General features: G+C 40.6%; 1 protein-coding gene across 3 annotated transcripts in view; it reads left to right on the top strand.

The window, feature by feature from the left end:
• The window catches only part of SV2B (synaptic vesicle glycoprotein 2B), a 154,060-nt gene that overhangs the window by 91,456 nt on the left and 37,134 nt on the right, over window positions 1–25,470 (top strand). For all 3 annotated transcript variants that reach the window (XM_056571881.1, XM_056571880.1, XM_056571878.1), the window contains exon 2: window positions 20,144–20,846. In XM_056571881.1, coding sequence (XP_056427856.1) covers window positions 20,312–20,846 — 535 coding nt within the window. In that variant the 5' untranslated portion in view covers window positions 20,144–20,311. The remainder of the gene's footprint in view (window positions 1–20,143; window positions 20,847–25,470) is intronic.

The raw sequence follows: 25,470 nt of genomic DNA, 5'->3' as shown, positions 1-25,470 counted from the left end.
CTCGGCACTAGCCATCAGTTCTCTGAAAGGTGCAGAGTCCACAACTTAAAAAGGGATGGACTGCAGCACCAGCAACTTGGTCAGGAGCCCATTCAGCTTCTGCGCTATTGGATGAGTGAGCGCATACTGTTGTCTCTTGGACATGGCTTCGCCAATGGATTACTTGCGGAATGACTGACTCAAAGTAGGAGGAGCAGGAGAATCTGGAGTGACAGAAGGAGGGTGTGACACACAGCTCCCTTCGGCTGAGGTGGTGGAGCCTTGGCTGGCTGAAACAGGGAGCGGCGCGACACTGGGTGATGCAGCAAGCTGGACCAACACATCGCAGCCACGGTTCTCCCAGGCCGCTTTATGGTGGCACAGCATATGTTGACACAGGGCTGTGGTGCCAATATTGGGACCCTTGCCACGCTTCACCTTTTGCCGACAAAGCTTGCATGTGGCTATGTTAACTTCCTCCGGATGCTTGATGAAAAATTGCCAAACCGCTAAGTAGCTGATTTTCCCACCAACAGTCCGCACGAATTGACTGCTACTGCTGCCATCTCCAGGAACCCCTGTTCCACTACCTCCTGGGAAGGTAGGCTGACACAAAGCAGGTGGTCTCCCCCGGGCATGTTTGGCTCCAGAATTTCCACTTCTGACATCATGCTGACTGCCAACCAGACTCAGCTGCTGCCTCATGGGCAACCTGCAACCTTATTCTCCTGATCATGAAGACCTTTCTGCACCCAGCTCCCCCTTGCAATCGGCTCCATCATCATCAACAAGTGTCTGCACGCCACTGATGTCCTCCTCAGGTTCATCAACAGTGTCTGCTTCAGGAGCCTGAATGCTGGCAACACCACCTCCCACGTCACTCTCCTCATGACTACTTGCCTGCCTAGCGTAGGAAGCGGCGGATGTCTCCTCCACTTCTTGGCTGGGCAGTAGCTGCTGACTTCCTCTATTTGATCGTCCTCACTGAATAGTGGAGCTGAACCCACGGCATAACATAATTCTGTAGGGGAGGGAACAGCATAGGACAGAGGCAATGGGAGGACAGAGACTGCTCCCGGGCCATGCCAACTGAGGGTTGTGTCTTAGGAACCCACCGACTGTTGACTGGGGGTATCAGATGTCACTTGTGATGTAGCGGATGACCGTGTTAACCAATCGATGATGGCAGACACGACCGCTAGCTGATACCGGAATATATAAAGGGAGTACAATACACTTCACTACGCTTAAAACAGTATTTGTCTAGAACAGCAGCAGGTGTGTACTTTTTGCTGGCCTTTTACAGTAACTATGCTCTTAAAGGGGTATTCCAGGAAAAAACTTTTATTTTTTATTTTTATATCAACTGGCTCCAGAAAGTTAACCCCTTAAGGACCAGGCCATTTTACACCTTAGGACCAGAGCGTTTTTTGAACATCTGACCACTGTCACTTTAAACATTAACAACTCTGGGATGCTTTTAGTTATCATTCTGATTCTGAGATTGTTTTTTCGTGATATATTCTACTTTATTTTGGTGGTAAATTTTCGGCGTTACTTGCATCCTTTTTTGGTGAAAAATCCCCAAATTTCATGAAAATTTTGAAAACTTAGCATTTTTCTAACTTTGAAACTCTCTGCTTGTAAGGAAAATGGATATTCCCAAAAATTTTTATTTTTATTCGCAAATACCATATGTCCACTTTATGTTGGCATCATAAAATGGACATTTTTTTTTTTTTGAAAAAGTTAGAGGGCTTCAAAGAAGAGCAGCAATTTTCAAAAATTTCATGAAAATTGCTAAATCTGAAGGGACAGCTGTTTACAGAACTACAACTCCCAGCATGCCTGGGCAGTCTAGGCATGCTGAGAGTTGTAGTTTGGCAACATCTGGAAGGCTACCGTTTGGGCACCACTGTAACAGTGGTCTCCAAACTGTGACCCTCCAGATGTTGCAAAACTACAACCCCCAGCATGCCCAGACAGCCTTTGGCTGTCTGGGCATGCTGGGAGTTGCAGTTTGGCCTTCCTAGTGATTGTCACAGTAAAGATCACTTTACTTTCACTTTCAATTCCCCCCTCCCCCACAGTAGTTTCCCTACCTGACCCAGGATCCAGCAGTCTCCAGCAACTATCAGGGACTCCAGGCATCTTCTCCTTCAGGTACCGACCTCCATCTTCTTCCCACGATCCCCTTGACATCCAGGGGAGGGCAGAACGGGGGATTGCCATGTCAAATAATCCACTGTCCATGCTCTGCCATTGGTCAGAATCAATTCTGACCAATGGCAGGGAATAGGAGGAGATCGCAGCATTGCGACTTCACTCCTACCCTTCAGGATGATCTGGGCTGTCACTGACAGGTCAGATCATCACAATTTTCCAAGTCACCAGAGACCCAATCAGCCCGGAATAGGAGAAAATCGCATGTCTGAATTGACATGTGATTTTCTACGATCGTCGACATGGGGGGGTCCTGGCCCCCCCCCCCTTGGCATTTGAACGGCATGCCTGCTGAAGGATTTCAGCAGGAATGCCATTCCGATCTCTGCCCGGCACGCGGCAGAGACCAGAGAAACACCAGGACGTTCTGGAACGTCCTTGGTCCTTAAAGCCCAGGGTGCGGGGACGTTCCAGAACGTCCTTGGTCCTTAAGAGGTTAAACAGATTTGTAAATTACTTCTATTAAAAAATCTTAATCCTTTCAATAATTATCAGCTGCTGAAGTCAAATTGTTGTTTTCTGTCTGGCAACAGTTCTCTCTGCTGACATCTCTGCTTGTCTCAGGAACTGCCCTGAGTAGAAGAGGTTTGCTATGGGTATTTGCTTCTAAACTGGGTGGTTCCCGAGACACATGTCATCAGAGAGCACTTAGACAGAAAAGAACAACTCAACTTCAGAAGCTCATAAGTACTGGAAGGATTAAGATTTTTTAAAGAAGTAATTTACAAATCTGTTTAACTTTCTGGAGCCAGTTGATATATAAAAAAAAAAGGTTTTACCTGAATAACCCCTTAAAGACTTTATGAGGAACAAAATGGTACAACACGCACATGTCGGCATTTGGTATGCACTTTTGAGGGCAGAAGAATGTGCTACAGTACGCTTAAAAAAAGTATTTGAGTAAAACACCAGCCAGTGAGTACTTTTGCCGGGGACTTTCACAGTATCTAGGCTCTTGAGAGTTTAACAGGTACAAGATAGTACACCACTTAGATGTAGGTATGCACTTATGAGGGCAAAAAAAATGTGCTATAGTACGCTTAAAAAAGTATTTGAGCACCACACCAGCAGAACACACCAGTGCTGCAGCAAAAAGTCGTTGTGTACTACACCCAAAATTGTACTTTCTCTCTCAATCTCACTCCCTTCCCTATTAGAGCTTCAGGGCAGGATTTGTGCTTGAGCTGAATCGCTGATGTTCTTCTGTGCAACACACTGTGCAACACACTGCTCTTTGCAGAAATAATGCATTTCTGTGAAAGACACACTGCTCTCTGTCCCTCTGTGCAACAGAATACTAACTTGACTAGGAGGTGAATACCTGCTGGGCAAAGCTTTTCTGTGTAGCACACAGCGCTGTCTGTCCCTATATATCTCTCTGCAGTGAAAGGATGAAGTGACTAGCCTCAATATGGCTGCTGATTATATAGGGCTGTGACTCAGGGTCATCCCGGCTACCCTTCTTATCATCTATCCCAGGATTCCTTGACCCATGTCCTCACATGTGGATCCGCCATTTTAGATTCCCTGGAGCCTGGACCGCACAAAATGGAGTTTAATGAAGTGATTCGCGCGATAGAATTACGGCAATATTCGCATTTGTTGCAAATCAAATTCTTCCTGAAATTCTTAATGAATTTGGTTTCGTCAGATTCGATTCGCTCATCTCTAGTGTCATATTTATAAGTTTCAGAAGAAAGTCATGAAAAAAACATTCAGCATCATTGTTTTGGTCAGTGCAGATTGGTGATTCATCACTGAATATCACTTTATTCCCAATCTCCCTCACTTCAAAATGTTTTTCTTTAGCAAGCTATAACCTTGTTGGTGTTGGTTTTAACTTGACCTTTTAGTATGTAAATCAGATTTTTTATTCAGCCAAATACTTCTGACTTTCCACATATGTGTTTTTGCTTTGTCTTGTTGGCATCTTCTAGTTTTAAGGCATATTTCTCTTAATTTTCTATTCTAATACTTTGATGTCTTCCTTGGTCGACTCTTATGTGTTCCTATTATAATTTTGATTGTACTTGCATCAAATACACAGCTGACTGGAAACCAATATTATCTTTTACCGCACCCTATGCCAGAGTTTCTCTCTCATAACTCTCGTCTTGTGTCAATTGGCAACTCTCTTGTTAGAGCCATTGTTTGGTCAGAACTGTAAGTACTTTGTCCTTTAAACTGATTTACATTTGCCTATTTATTTGTTTATATGAGAAGTTGATCTGGAAAAAATATGGCAATCATTAAAATATATATATTTTTTATTTGTGGAATGGATATTTTTATGAAGCTAGAATGTTAGGTTATTACTAAAGCATTGTTTCATATCTGTGATGTGTGAATTTGCTAAGAAGTTAAAAAAAATTCTGGTTATTGTATTATTTTTGCCAGTGGTTATATGCCCTCATAGGGTTTGTTGAGCCATAATCCTCTCCTGTTAGATGTACTGATGGATCTTCTGCAAACAATGATTGCACAGCATCTGTACCGCCTTTTTTTCTGTGCATAAATTCAATATGGCTCTATACAGTTACATTAGTATAAGGCCATCATTTTTTTGCCATTTTCTTCTTGATGAATATGCCCATAACACAAGATCCTGTAAATGACTCTCATGTCAATTGTTAGTGCATGCTCGTGGCCTCTCATTTAGAATATAATATTAAATCTTTTCACTCAGGCTGTATGAACAGTAAAGGGTCATCATTAATATGAGTCAAGATGTGTTTTAATAGTATTTGCAGTAGATTATGTATGGACATTCATTTATTAATACATGCTCTGTTGGATATTAGATCATGAGCTTGTTCTTAGTTCTTATTACCAATCATAAATAATACAATGTATTTATGAACATGGTCAGTCATCACATTGTAGGCCAGGAAAGCGGGTTAATGAGTTGCCATTGTCTAACAGTATAGTAAGTGTTACAGCCATCACTGCTTAACCAGCTCCTCTCTGGAGTTCCAAAGCAGCGAGTGGGCTGTATTCTTCAATTAACCCCCATCAAATAGTCTCAACCAAATGTATTTTCTAATGATGATAATTGGGATAAAAGAACAGCTGTTGTAATGAGCTGACAATTCCGGCTCCAGACTCGGGATCGGGTTCCAAAAACACCAAGCTGCACTAATTAAAATAAAACCCTTACTAGGAGCATCTCCAAGAATGAGCCCAACTATCACAAACATCACATTGATCATTCATTAATTCATTAAAAAGCCTTTCACTAGACATTAAGTATAATAATATCGATAGAAGTCTCCCAATTTGACACATCTTGATGTTCAATATTTTACCTCTACCTGTAGCCTATGCACTTGACAGCACTTTGCGCTGTGTCATCAGATAGATAAGAAGCTCACTGCAATGTTCTTCAGGTAATTAGAGACAAGAAGCCTCTGTACAACAACCTTGTTCACTGTCTGAAGTATCTCCATTTAAGACCATTATTTTCTCTTATTGAGAAGTCACACAGTACTTTAGGGGTTAGCTTATCTAAGACATTCAATTTTATTTTTGGCACAAAATAATAAGCAGACTATTCCTAAGGCCATGTAAAAGAATCCTTAGGCCACACAAGACTGGTGACACTGTCACAATTTAAAGGGGTACTCTGCCCCAAGACATCTTATCCCCTATTCAAAGGATAGGGGATAAGATGTCAGATCGCCGGGGTCCCGCTGCTAGAGACCGCCGGGATCGCCGCTGCGGCACCCTGCTATCATTACTGCACAGAGCGAGTTCGCTCTGCACGTAATGACGGGCAATACAGGGGCCGGAGCATCGTTACATCACGGCCCCGCCCCTTGTGACATCACGGACCGCCCCCTCAATACAAGTCTATGGGAGGGGGCGTGGCGGTCGTCACGTCCCCTGCCATAGACTTGCATTAAGAGGGCGGGCCGTGATGTAACGAGGGGCGGAGCCATGATGTCACGCTGCTCCGTCCCCTGTATCGCCCGTCATTACGCACAGAGCGATAGCGGGGTGCCGCAGCGGCGATCCCTGGGGTCCCCAGCAGCGGGACCCCGGCAATCTGACATCTTATCCCCTATCCTTTGGATAGGGGATAAGATGTCTAGGGGTGGAGTACCCCTTTAAGTTCTGTATTACAACTTCAGCAAGCAACCCCGTTACCCTCTACGGTTCTTCTGAGTACAACTTAGCTCACCATAGACTTCTATATGAAATTGGCATTAGCTGTACCTGCAAGTAATAAAACACCTTATGGATATACTTTAGTTTTTAAAGTTTAAATAAGTTCTAATGCCTTTTATTAAGGGGACTTTCCCGGAATACAAAAACAGACCCAATTTCTTCCAAAAAAAGCACCAGGTTGTGTGGGGTAGTACAACTTAATACATTCACTTCAATAAAACTGAGCTGCAATGCCTCCTAAAGACAGGTGAGATGCAGTTTTTGGAGTAAATCAGCTCTGTTTTTCAAATCCTGGACAACCCCTTTAATTGTCTAAAAAATTCAACTTGCAATTTAAAGAGGTAGTCCAATCTTAAGAAGTTATATCTCATCCAGAGGATATTGGATAGTAAGCTGTTTGGTGGGGGTCTGACTGTTGGGATGCAGGTGAAATGTTCCCTGAAATGAATGGGGAGCACAGCACATGCAAGGCTACAACTCAATTTATTCTCTGTGAGTCTTCAGTCAGAGAATTGCTGAGCTCACAAAGTCTATAGAGAATGAATAGAGGGATGAATGGATGATGCTGTTCTATGAAAATATGAAACCATATATTTTTAAGTGAAGAAAACTGACAAATACCAGAAAATGTAAACTAAACAAGTATGGAATAAGAAATGTATCCTTTTACAATGTAGTCTGTGCCAGTCCTCTGGACTCCAGGATTTGTATTGTAATTTCGAAATACTTTTGTATTATTTTACTACTGAAATGTTGTTGATAAATAATGGGATAATGAGGCTATTTTAAGACTTCTCTACTCTTTTCTACACTCCAGTCTTATCGTCTCGGGAGCTGCGGTTGGAAGAGTCTCATTGTATGCTGAACATGTACCTTGTAACCATGCACAAATTTTGATTTGCTTAGAGAATTCCCAATACACAATAAGTACCTGGGCATAAAGTAAGAGTCTGCTGCCTCATTCTATCATTGCAACCAACAGGAGTTTGTTCTTTATGTAGCCTTGGCTGTCTATGAGCTGATGCCTTTCCTTAGGAATCATAGATCATGATAATGAGAACTTTGAACAAATAAATTGCAGTATGCTTCTTCTTAATATACTCTTGCTTGTCTAGGTGTATGTAAATGATTAATGTAAGGAATATATTAAGGAAGAAGAGGAATAATTGATGTGAACCTCATGGAGTAACTTCTTTTGACCTAAAAGTGGATAAAGACTTGTATTTCAAAAATACTTTAAATGGTTCTTCTCTCTCATTTTGCAGTTTAACAAATCCAAAAAATTCTAATTTACATTAAACAGCTAAGGATCATTTTGCACCATGTCTTTTGTGCAATGTCAGAGTTTTTACTGGAAAAACAGTCTGATTTATAAACATGTCTACAGACTTTAGAGGTCAAAGCAGTATAAAAGGTTGTCCCACATTATTTTGAAGGGAATCTGTTATCAATATCACCCTAACGTGTTGGTGCCAGCTTATAGTGTTGGGGACTTCACCTCTGTTCTTGCATAGTTCCCATTATTTAATATATTTTAATAAGGGAGCTTGGTCCACTGGGGAGGGCGTTCCCAAGCCCTGGGTGCACGATGATGTCCGCTCAGCACCTTCATAGTATTGCCTCCTCCGCTGTGCTGAGCCTCATCCAGTGCAGAATGAAGTTCCACTCTGCACCTAGACCTAGCTGTAGAATGGAGCTCTACTCTGTACCTAGACTAATCTGTAGAATGGAGCTCCACTCTGTACCTAGACTAAGCTGTAGAATGGAGCTCCACTCTGAACCTAGACTAAGCTGTAGAATGGAGCTCCACTCTGCACCTAGACTAAGCTGTAGAATGGAGCTCCACTCTTTACCTAGACTAAGCTGTAGAATGGAACTCCACTCTTTACCTAGACTAAGCTGTAGAATGGAGCTCCACTCTGCACATAGACCAAGCTCGTGAATGCCGCTCCACTCTGCACCTAGACCAAGCTGTAGAATGGAGCTCCACTCAGCACCTAGACCAAGCTGTAAAATGGAGCTCCACTGTGCACCTAGACCAAGCTTTAGAATGGGGCTCCACTTTGCACCTAGATTAGTCTGTAGAATGGAACTCCACTCTGTACCTAGACCAAGCTGTAGAATGAAGCCCCACTCTGCACCTAGACCAAACTAGATTGTTAGGATATGTGCCAAAGAACGGAAGCATGGAGTGTCCCTGTACTACAAGTCTTTACCATCAGGCTAGTGCGGGTGATACTGATAAAAGATTCCCTTTAAAGGATGTCAGTGACAGTTTCTTGCATATTGTCATGCAATTGGTGGGTTGATTTCAATGGCCCCAATGAATATAAACACAAAGAGGAGAATTATTAAGACTGTCTTTTCACACAACAGTCCTTAGTAACTGCTGCAGTCTTTTTAATTAACTTGATTTATTAAGAGGCACCTACCTGTGTGCCACACATTTTAAATCTTTGATAGCTCTGAGTGACACTCATATAGTTGCACTATGGCATAAATAGGGGGCCCAAGTTACAGTGGGGATCAAAAGTTTGGGCACCCCAAGTAAAAATTTGCATTAACGTGCATAAAGAAGCAAAGGAAAGATCTCCAAAAGGCATAAAATTACAGATTAGACATTCTTATAATATGTCAACAAAAGTTACATTTTATTTCCATCATTTACACTTAAAAAATGGCATCTGGAAAAGTTTGGGCACCCTGCAGAATTTATAGCATGCTCTGTCCCCTTTGCAAAGCTGAGACCTGCCAGTGTCATGGATTGTTCTCAATCATCACCTGGGAAGACCAGGTGATGTCAATCCCAAATGCCCATACCCATCTGACCTTGCCCCAACAATCAGCACCATGGGTTCTTCTAAGCAGTTGTCTAGAAATCTGAAACTGAAAATAGTTGACGCTCACAAAGCTGGAGAAGGCTATAAGAAGATAACAAAATGTTTTCAGATGTCAATATCCTCTGTTCAGAATGTAATTAAGAAATGGCAGTCATCAGGAACAGTGGAAGTTAAAGCAAGATCTGCAAGACCAAGAAAAATATCAGACAGAACAGCTCGCAGGATTGTGAGAAAAGCTATTCAAAACCCATGTTTGACTGCACAATCCCCCCAGAATGATCTGGCAGACACTGGAGTTGTGGTACACTATTCAACTATAAAGAGATACTTGTACAAATATGGTCTTCATGGAAGAGTCATCAGAAGAAAACCTCTTCTACGTCCTCACCACAAAAATTTCAGCAAATTGTGGATGCTAACTTGATACCATCTGTGAAAAAGCTGAAGTTAAAGAGAGGATGGCTTCTACAAATGGATAATGATCCTAAACACACCTCAAAATCCACGGGGGATTACATCAAGAGGCGTAAACTGAAGGTTTTGCCATGGCCTTCACAATCTCCTGACCTCAACATAATTGAAAATCTATGGATAGACCTTAAAAGAGCAGTGCGTGACAGACAGGCAAATAACTCAAAGAACTGGAAGACTTTTGTAAGGAAAAATGGGCAAATATACCTCAAACAAGAATTGAAAGACTCTTGGCTGGCTACAAAAAGCGTTTACAATCTGTGATACTTGCCGAAGGGGGCAATACAAGATATTAACTCTGCAGGGTGTCCAAACTTTTGCAGACACCATTTTTTTGTTTTCTGTTATTTTGAAAGTGTAAATGATGGAAATAAAATCTAACTTTTTTTGACATATTATAAGAATGTCTAATCTGTAATTTGATGCCTTTTGGAGATTTTTCCATCTTTAAAAAAAATTACATTAATAAAAAGACATGGTGATCTTTTCCTATATTTCCAAGAGGTTAGGCAACAGCTGCAGTGAACATAATTTAGCCATTGATCCAGTTTTTGTAGAATGTGTAATACACATCTCAGATACCGTAGACCCCCTTCCTGAGGGTGATTTTATCAAACGTGACATAAAATGTCACCTTTTTCTGCAAAAAGAGGTCCTGCCTCAGCCATAGTGCAGGATCAAGAATGAGGATATGATTATTATAAATTACTTAGAATATTAGCATAAATTCTGTGTACTGAGGTTTTGTACTGTTATCTGGCTACATTGGGGCCCACAATTAAGGTTCCAAAAGGTCCAAGGGTTTTCTAACCATTAATCATTTGTAGCGACATAGATATATGAAGTTCTGTATATGTTTTATTTGATACAGGAAGAGCGACGCCTGCACGTTGCTGAATAGTTTGGGTTTCTGAGAAAGTATTCATCCACTTCTCTTCATCATGAGCAGAAGTGGGGCACATTTTTTTTTAGCGATTACATAAGAATGAATGGAAGATGATTCTATTGTTCAAGTGGAGATGCTATTGCTGTACTATTCTAGTTATAATTTCTTTCCATTTTAAGAATTGCGTTTTAAATATTTAAACGTTCATGCTGAGTCTCTTTATAATACAGACGCCTTATGCTTCAAAAATGTTCTACGCTTCCAGGAAGCTCACAAATAATAGCTTTAAAGAACGTCCAAGCACATAATTTAGATTGTGTTATATAATTCATAGCAATTGCAATGGCAAAAAACAAAAAAAAACACAGAAAAAGTGGTTAAGGGGAAGTATTAGAAATATATTTTTATGTTTGATTTTTGCATGGACACCATATACTTGGGAAAATGCTTTCTGCTGCCTGATAATGTAACTATTATTTTATATGCACATTACATTAATTTCTATGAAACTGAAGTATTCAACCAGTCTTGCAGCCTGTTCACCTAACAGTACAGGGCTTAAAGTTATTCAGGAGTCTAATAGGGCCAAAGCACAATGGGGCCTATGAGGTCAAAGAAAAGAAATCAAAAGCTGAGAGTGGAGCTGACCATATGATATTTGGGTTTATCCCGTTATTTTAATTATTTCACAAATAATGTATTAATGTATTACTATTAGTGTTAACAGGATAGCCATGAAGCAGTTCAAAGTAGAGTAATAGCCATAAATGTAGTCAGACGGTGGGCAATTGAAACAATTTACAGGCACAGGATACCTTTGTTTTAAAAAGATACTAATGTTATAAGTAGACTTAAGTGAAGTTAGTTAAACATGTAAACGTGTACATGTTGTAATGCTGGTGGTCCGCCCCTGGCATGCCCCTCTTTCTGTTAGACATATAGCTGTTGGGTTACACCAGTATAAGTACTGTGGTCTGCTATCCTCCTTGTTTTTTGTCCCCCCCCCCCTTCTTTTCTTTTTAAATAAAAGGCCTCATAACATACTAAGAAAATGTCATTGGAATAACCCCTGACACTCCAAAGTGTAACCACAGACATTTTCTTATGAGAATAATCAGAAGCTGCATCTGAGCAGTCTCACCGCATTGTAAACCTTGCAATTTCTGACATTGTGTAGACTGCTTGAAAACAAATCTATTTAACAATGTGACTTTTAACTGAGGGCTCAGCTCAAACAACAGCCTGTCCTGGCTCGGCAGTCCATGAAATCCAGGTATACTGTTTGTTTCATTGAAGAAGTCCCATAGATGCGTTATATTAAGTAATACTTCTAAAACCGAGTGTGGAAACATCCTTTCAACTTAGCTTAAGAAGGATTTCATTGTCCATACCTTATCTGAGCATACCATAGGCTTCAAGCTCCGATCCAAAGCATGTTTTGTCCGGAGAGGCACGCAGGAGGCAGGGTGCTGTTGGCATGCTGCACACAACCTGTGCTCACTATGAGCGGGTGGAAGAGGAGTGGCGGCATCCGAGCCTCAGGTCCTTCAGCAGCATCACTGATCCCCACCACCATCCCGTCAAAGGGAGGCGCCCGCCGCCGCCGTCGACCGTTACGGACACCCAGTCCAAGCTGGTAAACCCGCCCATGTCTGTTAGCAGAACAGCAAGCTTCACCAGGAACCCCATGGTGAGTGCACGGGGTCCATTTCTCTGGCGGTCCTGGGCGAAAGGCATCCTGGGATTCTTTGTCTTAGGAGACTGGCATCGGAGGGAGGGAAATGATGGAACATGGGGGAGAGAGCTCCGGAGAATGCGGCCACGACATGCCGCTAGGGCACACCCATTTTTTTGTCCTGCTCTCCTCCCTGTTCATGTGTTTTTTTCTTGCATGCTGTTTCTGGCTCTGCTTGTAGGGTGCACATGCTCTTCCTTTCTGACTATTAAAAGAACAGTACATGCACCTAATCCTGTCCAAGGCCAGTCACCATCTTGCACTGCCCATCTCAAGCTGATTTACTGTCTTCTAGATGTCTGAGCAATATGGTTCTTAGTGTTCCAGCAAAGGTGATTCTATGCATGTGTTCTGTCATTGAGTATGACCACAGATTGCCTTGTGTTATGTTGTATCTCGAGTGTCTGACCTCGCCTATTTGTGACTATGAGACTACTCTCCTGCATAACCATGTCTCGTACCACTGTCTCAATGGCCTCAAGGCTTGCTGCCATCTACACTGGGACTATTCCTTGTGGTAATGACCTGCAACCATGTCTAGAAGCTTGTACAAGGGTTAATGGGTAAAAACCAAGAGGCCATTTAGACAACAACCTAAGGAGTGGCCCAAAGCCAAACAGACTAGGTGACACTTTAGGTCTATACCAGCTCGTGGTTGCTATGATCTTCTAAGTAGAAAAAAAAAGTTGGAATTGAAAATGGATGCTGCATTTTTAACCTTCAAAAACAAATTCAGATCCTCTCTAAAAATTATCTTCTAAATGTTAGAATAATTGAATAGTTTCCTTAAAGCATACCTGCCACTTAAAAAACTTTTGACATTTCCTAGAGATATGTCAAAATTTTTGATCGGCAGGAGTCTGACTGTTCAGACCTGATCAAGAGAATTATCAGGGAGAAGTAAGTGTGTTCCTCCCCCTGCTCTGTGTCCCTTTATCAAGACACAGTCCACAGACTTACGTTGTAGTGTATCTTAATCAGGTGACAGAGCTGTGACAGAACGCACTGTACGCAGACTTAGGTGGACGTCTGAACACTCAGACCCAGACCTTTCAAAACTTTTGACTTGTCTCTTCGACATGTCAATGAAATTATTATTTTATTTGTAAAACTATGCTTTTCTGCCCACCAAAAACAGTGGGAATTTAAGGCCAATTGAAATCAACTGAAGCCATTAACCCCTTAAGGACGCAGGACGTAAATGTACGTCCTGGTGAGGTGGTACTTAACGCACCAGGACGTACATTTACGTCCTATGCATAACCGCGGGCATCGGAGCGATGCCCGTGTCATGCGCGGCTGATCCCGGCTGCTGATCGCAGCCAGGGACCCGCCGGCAATGGCCGACGCCCGCGATCTCGCGGGCGTCCGCCATTAACCCCTCAGGTGCCGGGATCAATACAGATCCCGGCATCTGCGAGAGTTTGCGATTTAAATGAACGATCGGATCGCCCTCAGCGCTGCTGCGGGGATCCGATCATTCATAACGCCGCACGGAGGTCCCCTCTCCTTCCTCCGTGCGGCTCCCGGCGTCTCCTGCTCTGGTCTGTGATCGAGCAGACCAGAGCAGGAGATGACCGATAATACTGATCTGTTCTATGTCCTATACATAGAACAGATCAGTATTAGCAATCATGGTATTGCTATGAATAGTCCCCTATGGGGACTATTCAAGTGTAAAAAAAAATGTAAAAAAATGTAAAAGTAAAAGTAAAAAAAAAGTGAAAAATCCCCTCCCCCAATAAAAAAGTAAAACGTCCGTTTTTTCCTATTTTACCCCCAAAAAGCGTAAAAAACATTTTTTATAGACATATTTGGTATCGCCGCGTGCGTAAATGTCCGAACTATTAAAATAAAATGTTAATGATCCCGTACGGTGAACGGCGTGAACGAAAAAAAATAAAAAAAGTCCAAAATTCCTACTTTTTTAATACATTTTATTAAAAAAAAATTATAAAAAGTGTATTAAAAGTTTTTTATATGCAAATGTGGTATCAAAAAAAATTACAGATCATGGCGCAAAAAATGAGCCCCCATACCGCCACTTATACGGAAAAATAAAAAAGTTAGAGGTCATCAAAATAAAGGGATTATAAACATACTAATTTGGTTAAAAAGTTTGTGATTTTTTTTAAGCGCAACAATAATATAAAAGTATATAATAATGGGTATCATTTTAATCGTATTGACCCTCAGAATAAAGAACACATGTCATTTTTACCATAAATTGTACGGCGTGAAAACAAAACCTTCCAAAATTAGCAAAATTGCGTTTTTCGTTTTAATTTCCCCACAAAAATAGTGTTTTTTGGTTGCGCCATACATTTTATGATATAATGAGTGATGTCATTACAAAGGACAACTGGTCACGCAAAAAACAAGCCCTCATACTAGTCTGTGGATGAAAATATAAAAGAGTTATGATTTTTAGAAGGCGAGGAGGAAAAAATGAAAACGTAAAAATTAAATTGTCTGAGTCCTTAAGGCCAAAATGGGCTGAGTCCTTAAGGGGTTAAAGGGGTATTCCAGGCCAAAACTTTTTTTTTTTTTTTTTTTTTGTATATCAACTGGCTCCGGAAAGTTAAACAGATTTGTAAATTACTTCTATTAAAAAATCTTAATCCTTCCAATAGTTATTAGCTTCTGAAGTTGAGTTGTTGTTTTCTGTCTAACTGCTCTCTGATGACTCACGTCCCGGGAGCTGTGCAGTTCCTATGGGGATATTCTCCCATCATGCACAGCTCCCGGGACGTGACATCATCATTGAGCAGTTAGACAGAAAACTTCAGAAGCTTATAACTATTGGAAGGATTAAGATTTTTTAATAGAAGTAATTTACAAATCTGTTTAACTTTCCGGAGCCAGTTGATATATATAAAAAAAGGTTTTGCCTGGAATACCCCTTTAATGTAAACATTGATGATTTCTCTGTAAAAATTACAGAATAACAAAGAGACAAATAATTGTATAAACAAAGCTTTAATGAGCCCTGGCTAATCCTATGTATTACAGACTAAATTCATATATTTGATTGAGTTTAATCTGCAGTTTGTTGTTTTTTCAGCTCAATTATGTGGCCACCAAAAGTAGACACCTTTAACTAGAGATCCTTCTAACTGTCCAGAATGACCAGGACCAATCTTTTTAGCATTTATACTGAATTTGTATCATAAAAAAGAGCAAAGCTGTAAGCTCCTGGGCCCAATAAAGAATCTAAAAGAGTAACCCCTAACTATGTTTTATAATAATATTTTTTTCTGAAAAAAATTTGGTGACTGAAAATCTGTTCTTGAGATCTAAATGGAATTGTTTATGCAACATGTACATGGATTTCTGTAAACCCATATCAGATGACTACATAAATTTCTATAACAAAACTCACTTGTCAACAGACTGTTATGTGGCAGAGGGGAGCCCCCTTATGCACAAGGACCTGTATGCAACATCTATCTTAGCTCCTCCAATAGTTGCATCCCTGGTATAGCAAATAGATTGATGACTGCTTCCACTGAATACATAATTTATGATTACAGGATTCAATTACGATTCTATGCTAAAGTAATCTATGCATCTATGCACAGTCAGCATAGCAATGCAGGTGCCTGTGGTTGTCCAGTCCTTGCAGAATTAAAAATAAACTTGCCAGGTATAGTGGTTCTGAGACTTGTTACTCCAAAATCACTTTTTCAATTACTTGTAATATCATTGAAAAATTATTATATTTTTACTGGTTGGTTTTGTACTTGGTTGTTTAGGAAAATATGAGGGGGGCGGCGGTGCATGCATTTTTTCCATTAATAAACATGGAGTCCACCCTATTTTTCATAAGCAGCTAGGAACAAAATCAAACTGCAGCAGCCTGACATTAACAATGGCAAAGGGCATTTATTTAGTCCATTTAAGGCCTTATAATACTTTCCTCCTATCTCCCAGAAGTCATTTTCTAAAGCCATAAGTCTGACAGTGCCTTGCTCTTTGCAGTACCCCTGGTGCTGGTAAGTACTTGGTTAATAATGGAGGGGGCTAATGCTAAGCCCCAGCTTAGTAATGGATGCTGTCTATCAGACAACTACTATAACTAAGCTAAAAATAAGTATGGAAAAAACACACATACATGGTGTAAAAAAAAATATTGAAAACTATTGACCTAGAGGCTTATTAACCCTTTTAAGAAAAAAAAATCTTTCTTCTGCTCTTCAACTAAAGTTGCATTAGTTGCCTTCCTGTAAAAGAAAGATAAGAAAAAAATAAAAAATAAAATAAAAACCATATTTCTCTTCAGCATCTTCTGCTTGCAGAAGCAGAATGTTTCTAGCACTCATCCAGAAACTTTTTGTTTCTGCCAGGGAAACCCTGTAGCAGTCACCAATTGGCAGAATGCAATGCTATGAATAGCAGACATGGCTTGTTGTGTAGTGCTGTGATTTTCAATGTCAGGCACAGTATACCCAGCCTAGGGAATATATTGCATAAAGCATCCCCATCTTACTTTATTTAAACAGGTTTGGCCAAAACAAAGCACCTAAGATTTTTGTTCTTGCTGAACAAAGTTTCATGTAAAGTTTAGACTGGGTCCGGGTTCTACAAGTTTGGTTCGCTCACACTCATCTCTATTCACAAGTTTATGTTGAGTGAAATTGATTTAGAAAAAAAAAACCAGAGCATTTATTATTTTTGCAAACAGAAATAGTATTTGTCTAATTATCTGAGAAAATGTTTACCAAGGAAAGAATAGCAGAAAAGTACGGTATATAAAAATATAAAATATGTTTCAGTTACGAAACAAATACATTTCTTGGAAAATCATTGAAAATGTATTCAGACATGTACCACAGCCACTGATTTCAATAGACTAAGGCCCAGATTTATCAAAGTTTGTAGAGCTTATTTTTCCGTATATTTGGCACAACTTTGGTGCAACTTTGGCGCAACTCCGCTTATTTGCGAGGTAACGTCAGGCTGTTGCTGCTTGTTGGTATTTGGCTGAAAATAAAAATAGGGGGAATCCTATATGTTTTTTTTTTAAATATTAAATTATTTATGCAAAAAAAAAAAAGGATAAGGTTCCCCCTATTTTTATTCTAAGCCAAATACCAATCAAGCAGCAACAGCCTGACGTTACCAGGGTGGGCGAGGACCATTGTTACTGGCCCTCCCCAGCCTAAATAATGCCAGCCTGTTACCGCCTAGGCCCTGGAGCACCATTTTTGACACACCGGGCCTGTTGGTACCGGCTCTTCCCGGCACCCTGTGGCAGTGGGTACCGGGGTAATAATTGGGGGTTAGCGCTAGCTGTTTTTGTGGCTAACACTAAGCCGGCTTAGTAATGGACTCCCTCTATAAGACAGCTTCCACTACTAAGCCTGTAAAGTAAATTAAAAAATTAAAAAAACACAACACCTTTAAAACATTTTTTATAAAAAAAAAAAAACACTCCCCCAAAAGCCCTCGTTAACCATTTTATTAACATTTAAAAAAATGAAAAAAATATGAAATGAGAAGTAACAAAATAAAAATAAAATGAATTAATACATTTAGGAGAAAAAAAAGTGGTAACTTTTTTTAATAAACACACACGCACACACACACACACACATACACACATATATATATATATATATATATATATATATATATATATTTATATATATATACCATTTTTTTTCAAAGCTGCAAATTGGTGTTCTGAAGTCATTTATTGGTTTTTGCTTATGTAAGCCAAATTTATCAACCCCCCTGTGATAGTATAATAAATGTGCCATACATAAGCAAAACTAAAGCAAAAAAAAAAAAAAAAAGAACTTGCTTACCAAAGCAACAACAATAAATGTCTCCCCAAATGTAAACTACTTGTGACTATGTTTGGTCTGTTTTATGCCAGAATACATTTTAATTTTAAGATAGAAAAGCATAGAAGTCTATCTTCTTCATGGTATTCTGACATATACATGCAGCAGAGAGCATAAACGTGATGTGAATAGAGCCTTTAGTATATACTGCAGTACCTTTTTCTTATGCAATTTTCTCACTTGTCAAACTAACCTTTAAAAATATAATCACAAGTAGTGGAAACATAATCAACCAATATGCTCTGTCTGGTCTGTTGAGCCTACACTGCACTGAATCACCCTAGTATACAGCTAGCATACCTAGATAACATTTCTTGGCAGTAATCAACAGTAAAAACATTTTTTTAAGCAATAAAAATCAACTTCAGAAGGATTTTAACTATTGTATAGCTGTTTGCAAAAAGCAAAAACATATAACGCTACTGTTTGCCTCAAGCATGATACGAAAGGAGCATGTGTATTTTGAGAGAATGTGTAATCTAGTTGTATTTTACTGATTAGAGTCAGATCCAGAAATGGGACATTTATGTTTTCCAGTCTATTTCTATTTTTTTATTGTAATTTTTCTATTTCATTTTCTGAACATTATTATGGAAAGGGGGTGGCCATATTGACTTCTATGGGAGAGGTTACCAGGCATGCTATATGACCTGTATGGAGATCATTGAGCAGGGGAGGTGAGATCTAAATACCAGCTAGTGTAAATAATGTGATCCCATCTTATCTATGTATACTGTTTTTCCTTTCTATGTCTGTGTTAATAGTGATGAGGAAGTATCAGCTTATTATTAGGCTTAAAGGGGTACTCCACTGGAAAACATTTTTTTTTTGATCAACCAATGCCAGAAAATTAAAGAGATTTGTAAATGACTTCAATTTATAAAATCTTAATCCTTCCAGTATTTATCAGCTGCTGTTTGCTCCAGAGGATGTTCTTTTCTTTTTGAATTTCTTTTCTGTCTGAACACAGTGCTTTCTGCTGACACCTTTGTCCATGTCAGGAACTGTGCAGAGAAGGCTAGATTTGTTATGGGGATTTGCTCCTACTCTGGACAGTTCCAAAAATGTACAGAGGTGTCAGCAGAGAGCACTGTGGTCAGTCAGAAAATTCAAAAAGAAAAGAACTTCCTCTGGAGCATACAGCAGCTGATAAGTACTGGAAGGATTATGATTTTTAAATAGATGTAATATACAAATCTGTTTAACTTTCTGGCACCAGTGGAATACCCATTTAATGGCCAGAAACTAAACTGGAAGATTTCTGGATAATTTTCTAATAAAATTTTTTTTTAAGGAAAATTAGATACAAACATAACCAAGAATTATTTAAAAATATGTTTCACATGAAAACACAATTTTATTTGTAAATGTTTTTACTTTTTTATTATACAGGATAGAAATCTCTGGGCTCATTCGAACACGGATTTTGGTGGATTTAAAGTAAAGAAATATATAGGAAGGCCATATGTGTCTTACATATTTCTTAAATACCTGTACCTGCCTTCGGCAGGTGTAATAAAGACTGCTAAATATATATATATATATATATATATATATATATATATATATATACCTTTTTCCAAAAGCAGCGTCACACTTGTCCTCAGGTTGTGTGTAGTATTGCAACTCGGATTCATACTTGGTTTCAAGACCACACACTAACAGATGTGGCCTGGTTTTTGAAATAGTTTCGTTTTATCACCCTGGATATCCCCTTTAAAATGTTTTCAATGTTTTGCTAAAATCAACTACAAGTCAGCAGCAGGGAATGGAATCTGCTATCTCTCTGATCATTTTCTCTTGTAATTGGAATCTAAAATCAGGCTATAATAATTTTTTTCACTCAGATCTAAAATTTTATGCATAGTAAAAATAACATCTATGATGAGTAATGAATTCCTTTTTTGAAAATTGTATTATTCTTTTTTTATGTGCCATTATTTGTGTTTTATATATTCGTTGACCTAACTGTATTCTTTCTGTGTATTTACAGAATGCATCATACAAAACAAAATGATTCAGAAAATTCTCTTGGCCATTGATGGTGAAGCTACAAGCCACAATTGTTGATTTGTCAATATTCTTAGCAAAAATTGAGCTGTCTCTGGATTTATCTGTTCTATTGTAAACACTGGCACATATATTTTAAATCTAACCCAAAATGGAAGATGGCTACAGACATAACTCTAATTTTCACCAAGGAGCACGGGATATAGTACGAGAAGTGAAGAGACAAACAAGTAACCAAGCGATGGATTATTACCAAAATAATACGTATGGTGGTTATTCATCAAATGAGGGTTATTATAATAGCGGAGATCCTGTCAATCAGGAGGAAGATGCCCAGAGCGACGCTACAGAGGGGCATGATGAAGAGGATGAGATATATGAAGGAGAATATCAGGGTATTCCACACCCTGATGATGTTAGGGCTCAACAGAAGGACACATCCATGAGAGATGAATTTAGAGACCATGCTGATATCATGGCAGAGAGGAAGGAGGATGAGGAACAGTTAGCTTACCAATATGAGAACATCATTCAAGAATGTGGCCATGGACGTTTCCAGTGGACCCTTTTCTTTGTTTTAGGGCTTGCCTTGATGGCTGATGGCGTAGAACTCTTTGTTGTAGGATTTGTGCTCCCCAGTGCTGAAAAAGACATGTGTTTATCACGCTCAAACAAAGGAATGCTAGGTAAGTAGGTCCAGGTGTTTTTACTAAAATAATGGAGGTAATTCAGTATATTTAGGTTTATTCACATGTTTTTCACTAAAAGGGTAATAACATCTTATAAAGTGATGGCATATTGCTACAATATGATTTCAGAGTTTGAACAGAGTGGGAGAGATGTCCTGCTTAAGATTTTGACCAGTCTTGAGAATGAAGTGGATACACACTTGTTTAATGAAGTTTTATGTTTTAGTTAATTTTAGGGATAGCCGATGGTGGTCTGTGAGTGGTTTGGGACCCCTGGCAATAAAGGTTATTGTTGCATTACCAGCAATCCAAATCATAATACATCCGAGTAAAGTTAATATGTTCTGTTTGTTTACTTTGATTTGTTTGTTAGTCAGTTCTCTACTTGGGACACCAACAAAAATGTTGCAGGTTTACAGACATCAATAAGTGATATGGTAGGTCCATCATTTAGGTCCACCATTCTGTGCTAATATACATAAATATGAGAAATTCATTTTTATTCAAAGATTCAGATCACCTGCATAGACATATGCTTAAATTATGATGTTCTGTCAGCTTTGACTATATACTGTTCAACATTTTTATTATTGAATTAAATAAATAAACAGTAGGCAGAAGGCTTCTATGCCAACACTAATGGTGGTTGCAGGAAAACAGGAGAATTTTATAATTTTACAGCAGAAGCTAAGGGTCCTTCCTTATTCTACAATGTCATATATTTATGCTGTTTTAGAATTAGCCCATTTAACCCTTTGCATACCAAAATGGTGTTGAAATTAAATCACACTTTATATATGAGAATCGAATGATAATATATAATAAGTGATAACAATATTAAAATGATACTTTATTATAGGTTTATTGGGGAAAACTGTACAGTTGAAAGGAGTTTCTAGTACCCTATTGGGCCACCTCTAGCCTTATTAAAATTTAGATATGTTTGGACTTGGAGACATACAGGCCTCATATGGCATTATGCGGCACATTTGCCCACAGATGTTGCAGCTGGGCATCTTGCACACTAGTAGATTTCCAAAGCTTATGTCCCAGCTGGTCCCACAATTGCTAGATTGGTGATAAATATGGTGATGACCAGGAAGGCCAAGGAAGTGTTTCAATCTGCAGAGAAATTCCTCGGAAACACTTGTTGGGTAGAGATGAACATTATTTGATGAGAAATGCCAGTTGGAAGCCCTGCCATGAGATGACAACACATGTGGATTCTGAATGTCCTGCATGTATCTCGGAGCTGTTAATCTTCTTCACATCACTAGGGTTGACTGCCTGTCATATAAGGTTTTCTAAACCATTACACCAGCAGTTGGGGCAACAATGAAGCTCTCACCACAAAGCCTCAATACACAAACCTGACCATCTTTAAATCCCTAACAGGACCTGGATTAATTGCTGAAGATTAGAGATGAGTGAATTTTTGAAAAATTTGATTCAGCCTATTCGCCGAATTTACCCAAAAAATTTGGTTAGATGCAAATTTATTCCCGGTGAATTACTATTCAAAATGGCTATTTCCGGGCTGCAGAGAGCCTCAATAGGGGTGTAGAACACTTTTTCTTGTCGTAACTCGCATAGGGAGTGTGCTGTGTTAGTGATACTGTCATTCAGTATGACATGCAGATCACAGGCGTTGCTATTAGAATCACTGCCGTACAGCGGGACACAATGACAGAGCCTGGTTATTGGAATGAGCAAATATTAAATCCTTTTTTGAGGACCCATTGGAAGGCAAGTATGGTGCCAGCAGCCGTGGTAATGCCAGCTCCAATAATGTATAATTGCTGCAGTGTAAACTATGGAAATGCTCCTAGTTATATCTTAAAATCGAGCTGGCGGTCTGCCACGAGGCCAGCTGCCACCTGTCCCACTGGAGACCAAATGGCAGCAGATTGACCCAGCTTGGAGGTGACAGCAGCATGAGGAGACCATATAGTGGCTGAATGACATAGCATGGAGATGGCGACAGCATGAGGAGACCATATAGTAGCTGAATGACACAGCGAGGAGTTGGAGGCAGCATGAGGAGAACTTGTAGTGGCTGAATGACACAGTTTAGAGTTGGCGGCAGCATGAGCAGACCATAGTGGCTGAATGACACAGCCTGTATTTGGCGGCAGCATATAATGGCTGAATGACACAGCCTGGAGTTTGCAGCAGCTTGAGAACATATAGTGGCTGAATGACACAGCCTGGAGGTGGCGGCAGCATGAGGATTACATATAGTGGCTGAATGACACAGCCTGGAAAGGGAAAATCACATAAGAATTGTTAGAAAACCGCCACGCACAGGTACAGACACTATATTATGAACTACACTAACTATACAGCCCCTGTAGCATATTCAAATAAATAAAATTCCTGGAATACCCCTTTAATGACACAGACTTGAGTTGGCGGCAGCATGAAAAGAACATATAGTGGCTGAATGACACAGCCTGGAGGTGGCGGAAGCATGAGGACACCATATAGTGCCTGAAAGACACAGCGTGGATGTGGCAGCAGCATGAGGAGAACATATTGTGGCTGAATGACACAGGCTGGATGTGGCAGCAACATGAAGAGACCATATAGTGGCTGAATGACACAGTGTGGAGGTGGTGGCAACATGAGGAGAACATATAGTGGCTGAATGACACAGCCTGGAGGTGTCGGAAGCATGAGGAGACCATATAGTGGCTGAATGACACAGCCTTGAGTTGTGGCAGAATGAGGAGACCATATAGTTGCTGAATGACACAGCCTGGAGTTGGAGGCAGCATGAGGAGAACTTGTAGTGGCTTAATGACACAGTTTAGAGTTGGCGGCAGCATGAGGAGACCACATAGTGGCTGAATGACACAGCCTGTATTTGGCTGCAGCATATAATGGCTGAATGACACAGCCTGGAGTTTGCAGCAGCTTGAGAACATATAGTGGCTGAATGACACAGCCTGGAGGTGGCGGCAGCATGAGGATAACATATAGTGGCTGAATGACACAGCCCGGAGGTGGAGGCAGCATGAGGAGACCATATAGTGGCTGAATGACACAGAGTGGAGGCGGGACAGCATGAGGAGAACAAATAGTGGCTGAATGACACAGCCTGGAGTTGGTGGCAGAATATAGTGGCTGAATAACGCAGCCTGGAGTTTGCAGCAGCATGACAACATATAGTGGCTGACTGACACAGCCTGGAGGTGGCGTAAGCATGAGGAGACCACATAGTGGCTGAAGGACTCAGCGTGGTGGTGGCGGCACCATGAGCGGACCATATAGTGCCTAAATGACACAGCGTGGAGTTGGCGGCAGCATGAGGATAACATATAGTGGCTGAATGACACAGCCTGGAAAGGGAAAATCACATAAGAATTGTGAGAAAACCGCCACACACAGGTACAGACACTATATTATGAACTACACTAACTATACAGCCCCTGTAGCATAGTCAAATAAATAAAATTCCTGGAATACCCCTTTAATGACACAGACTTGAGTTGGTGGCAGCATGAAAAGAACATATAGTGGCTGAATGACACAGCCTGGAAGTGGCGGAAGCATGAGGACACCATATAGTGCCTGAAAGACACAGCGTGGAGGTGGCAGCAGCATGAGGAGACCATAGAGTGGCTGAATGACACAGAGTGGATGTGGCGGCAGCATGAGGAGAACATATTGTGGCTGAATGACACAGGCTGGAGGTGGCAGCAACATGAAGAGACCATATAGTGGCTGAATGACACAGTGTGGAGGTGGTGGCAACATGAGGAGAACCTATAGTGGCTGAATGACACAGCCTGGAGGTGGCGGAAGCATGAGGAGACCATATAGTGGCTGAATGACACAGCCTTGCGTTGTGGCAGAATGAGGAGACCATATAGTGCCTGAAAGACACAGCGTGGAGGTGGCAGCAGCATGAGGAGACCATAGAGTGGCTGAATGACACAGAGTGGATGTGGCGGCAGCATGAGGAGAACATATTGTGGCTGAATAACACAGGCTGGAGGTGGCAGCAACATGAAGAGACCATATAGTGGCTGAATGACACAGTGTGGAGGTGGTGGCAACATGAGGAGAACCTATAGTGGCTGAATGACACAGCCTGGAGGTGGCGGAAGCATGAGGAGACCATATAGTGGCTGAATGACACAGCCTTGCGTTGTGGCAGAATGAGGAGACCATATAGTGCCTGAAAGACACAGCGTGGAGGTGGCAGCAGCATGAGGAGACCATAGAGTGGCTGAATGACACAGAGTGGATGTGGCGGCAGCATGAGGAGAACATATTGTGGCTGAATGACACAGGCTGGAGGTGGCAGCAACATGAAGAGACCATATAGTGGCTGAATGACACAGTGTGGAGGTGGTGGCAACATGAGGAGAACCTATAGTGGCTGAATGACACAGCCTGGAGGTGGCGGAGGCATGAGGAGACCATATAGTGGCTGAATGACACAGCCTTGAGTTGTGGCAGAATGAGGAGACCATATAGAGCCTGAAAGACACAGCATGGAGGTGGCAGCAGCATGAGGAGACCATAGAGTGGCTGAATGACACAGAGTGGATGTGGCGGCAGCATGAGGAGAACATATTGTGGCTGAATGACACAGGCTGGAGGTGGCAGCAAC

The sequence above is a fragment of the Hyla sarda genome, chromosome 4 (genome assembly GCF_029499605.1).
Source record: "Hyla sarda isolate aHylSar1 chromosome 4, aHylSar1.hap1, whole genome shotgun sequence".
Lineage (NCBI taxonomy): Eukaryota > Metazoa > Chordata > Amphibia > Anura > Hylidae > Hyla > Hyla sarda.
Note: the sequence above shows the minus strand (reverse complement) of the source record. Positions and strands in the feature narration are given on the sequence as shown.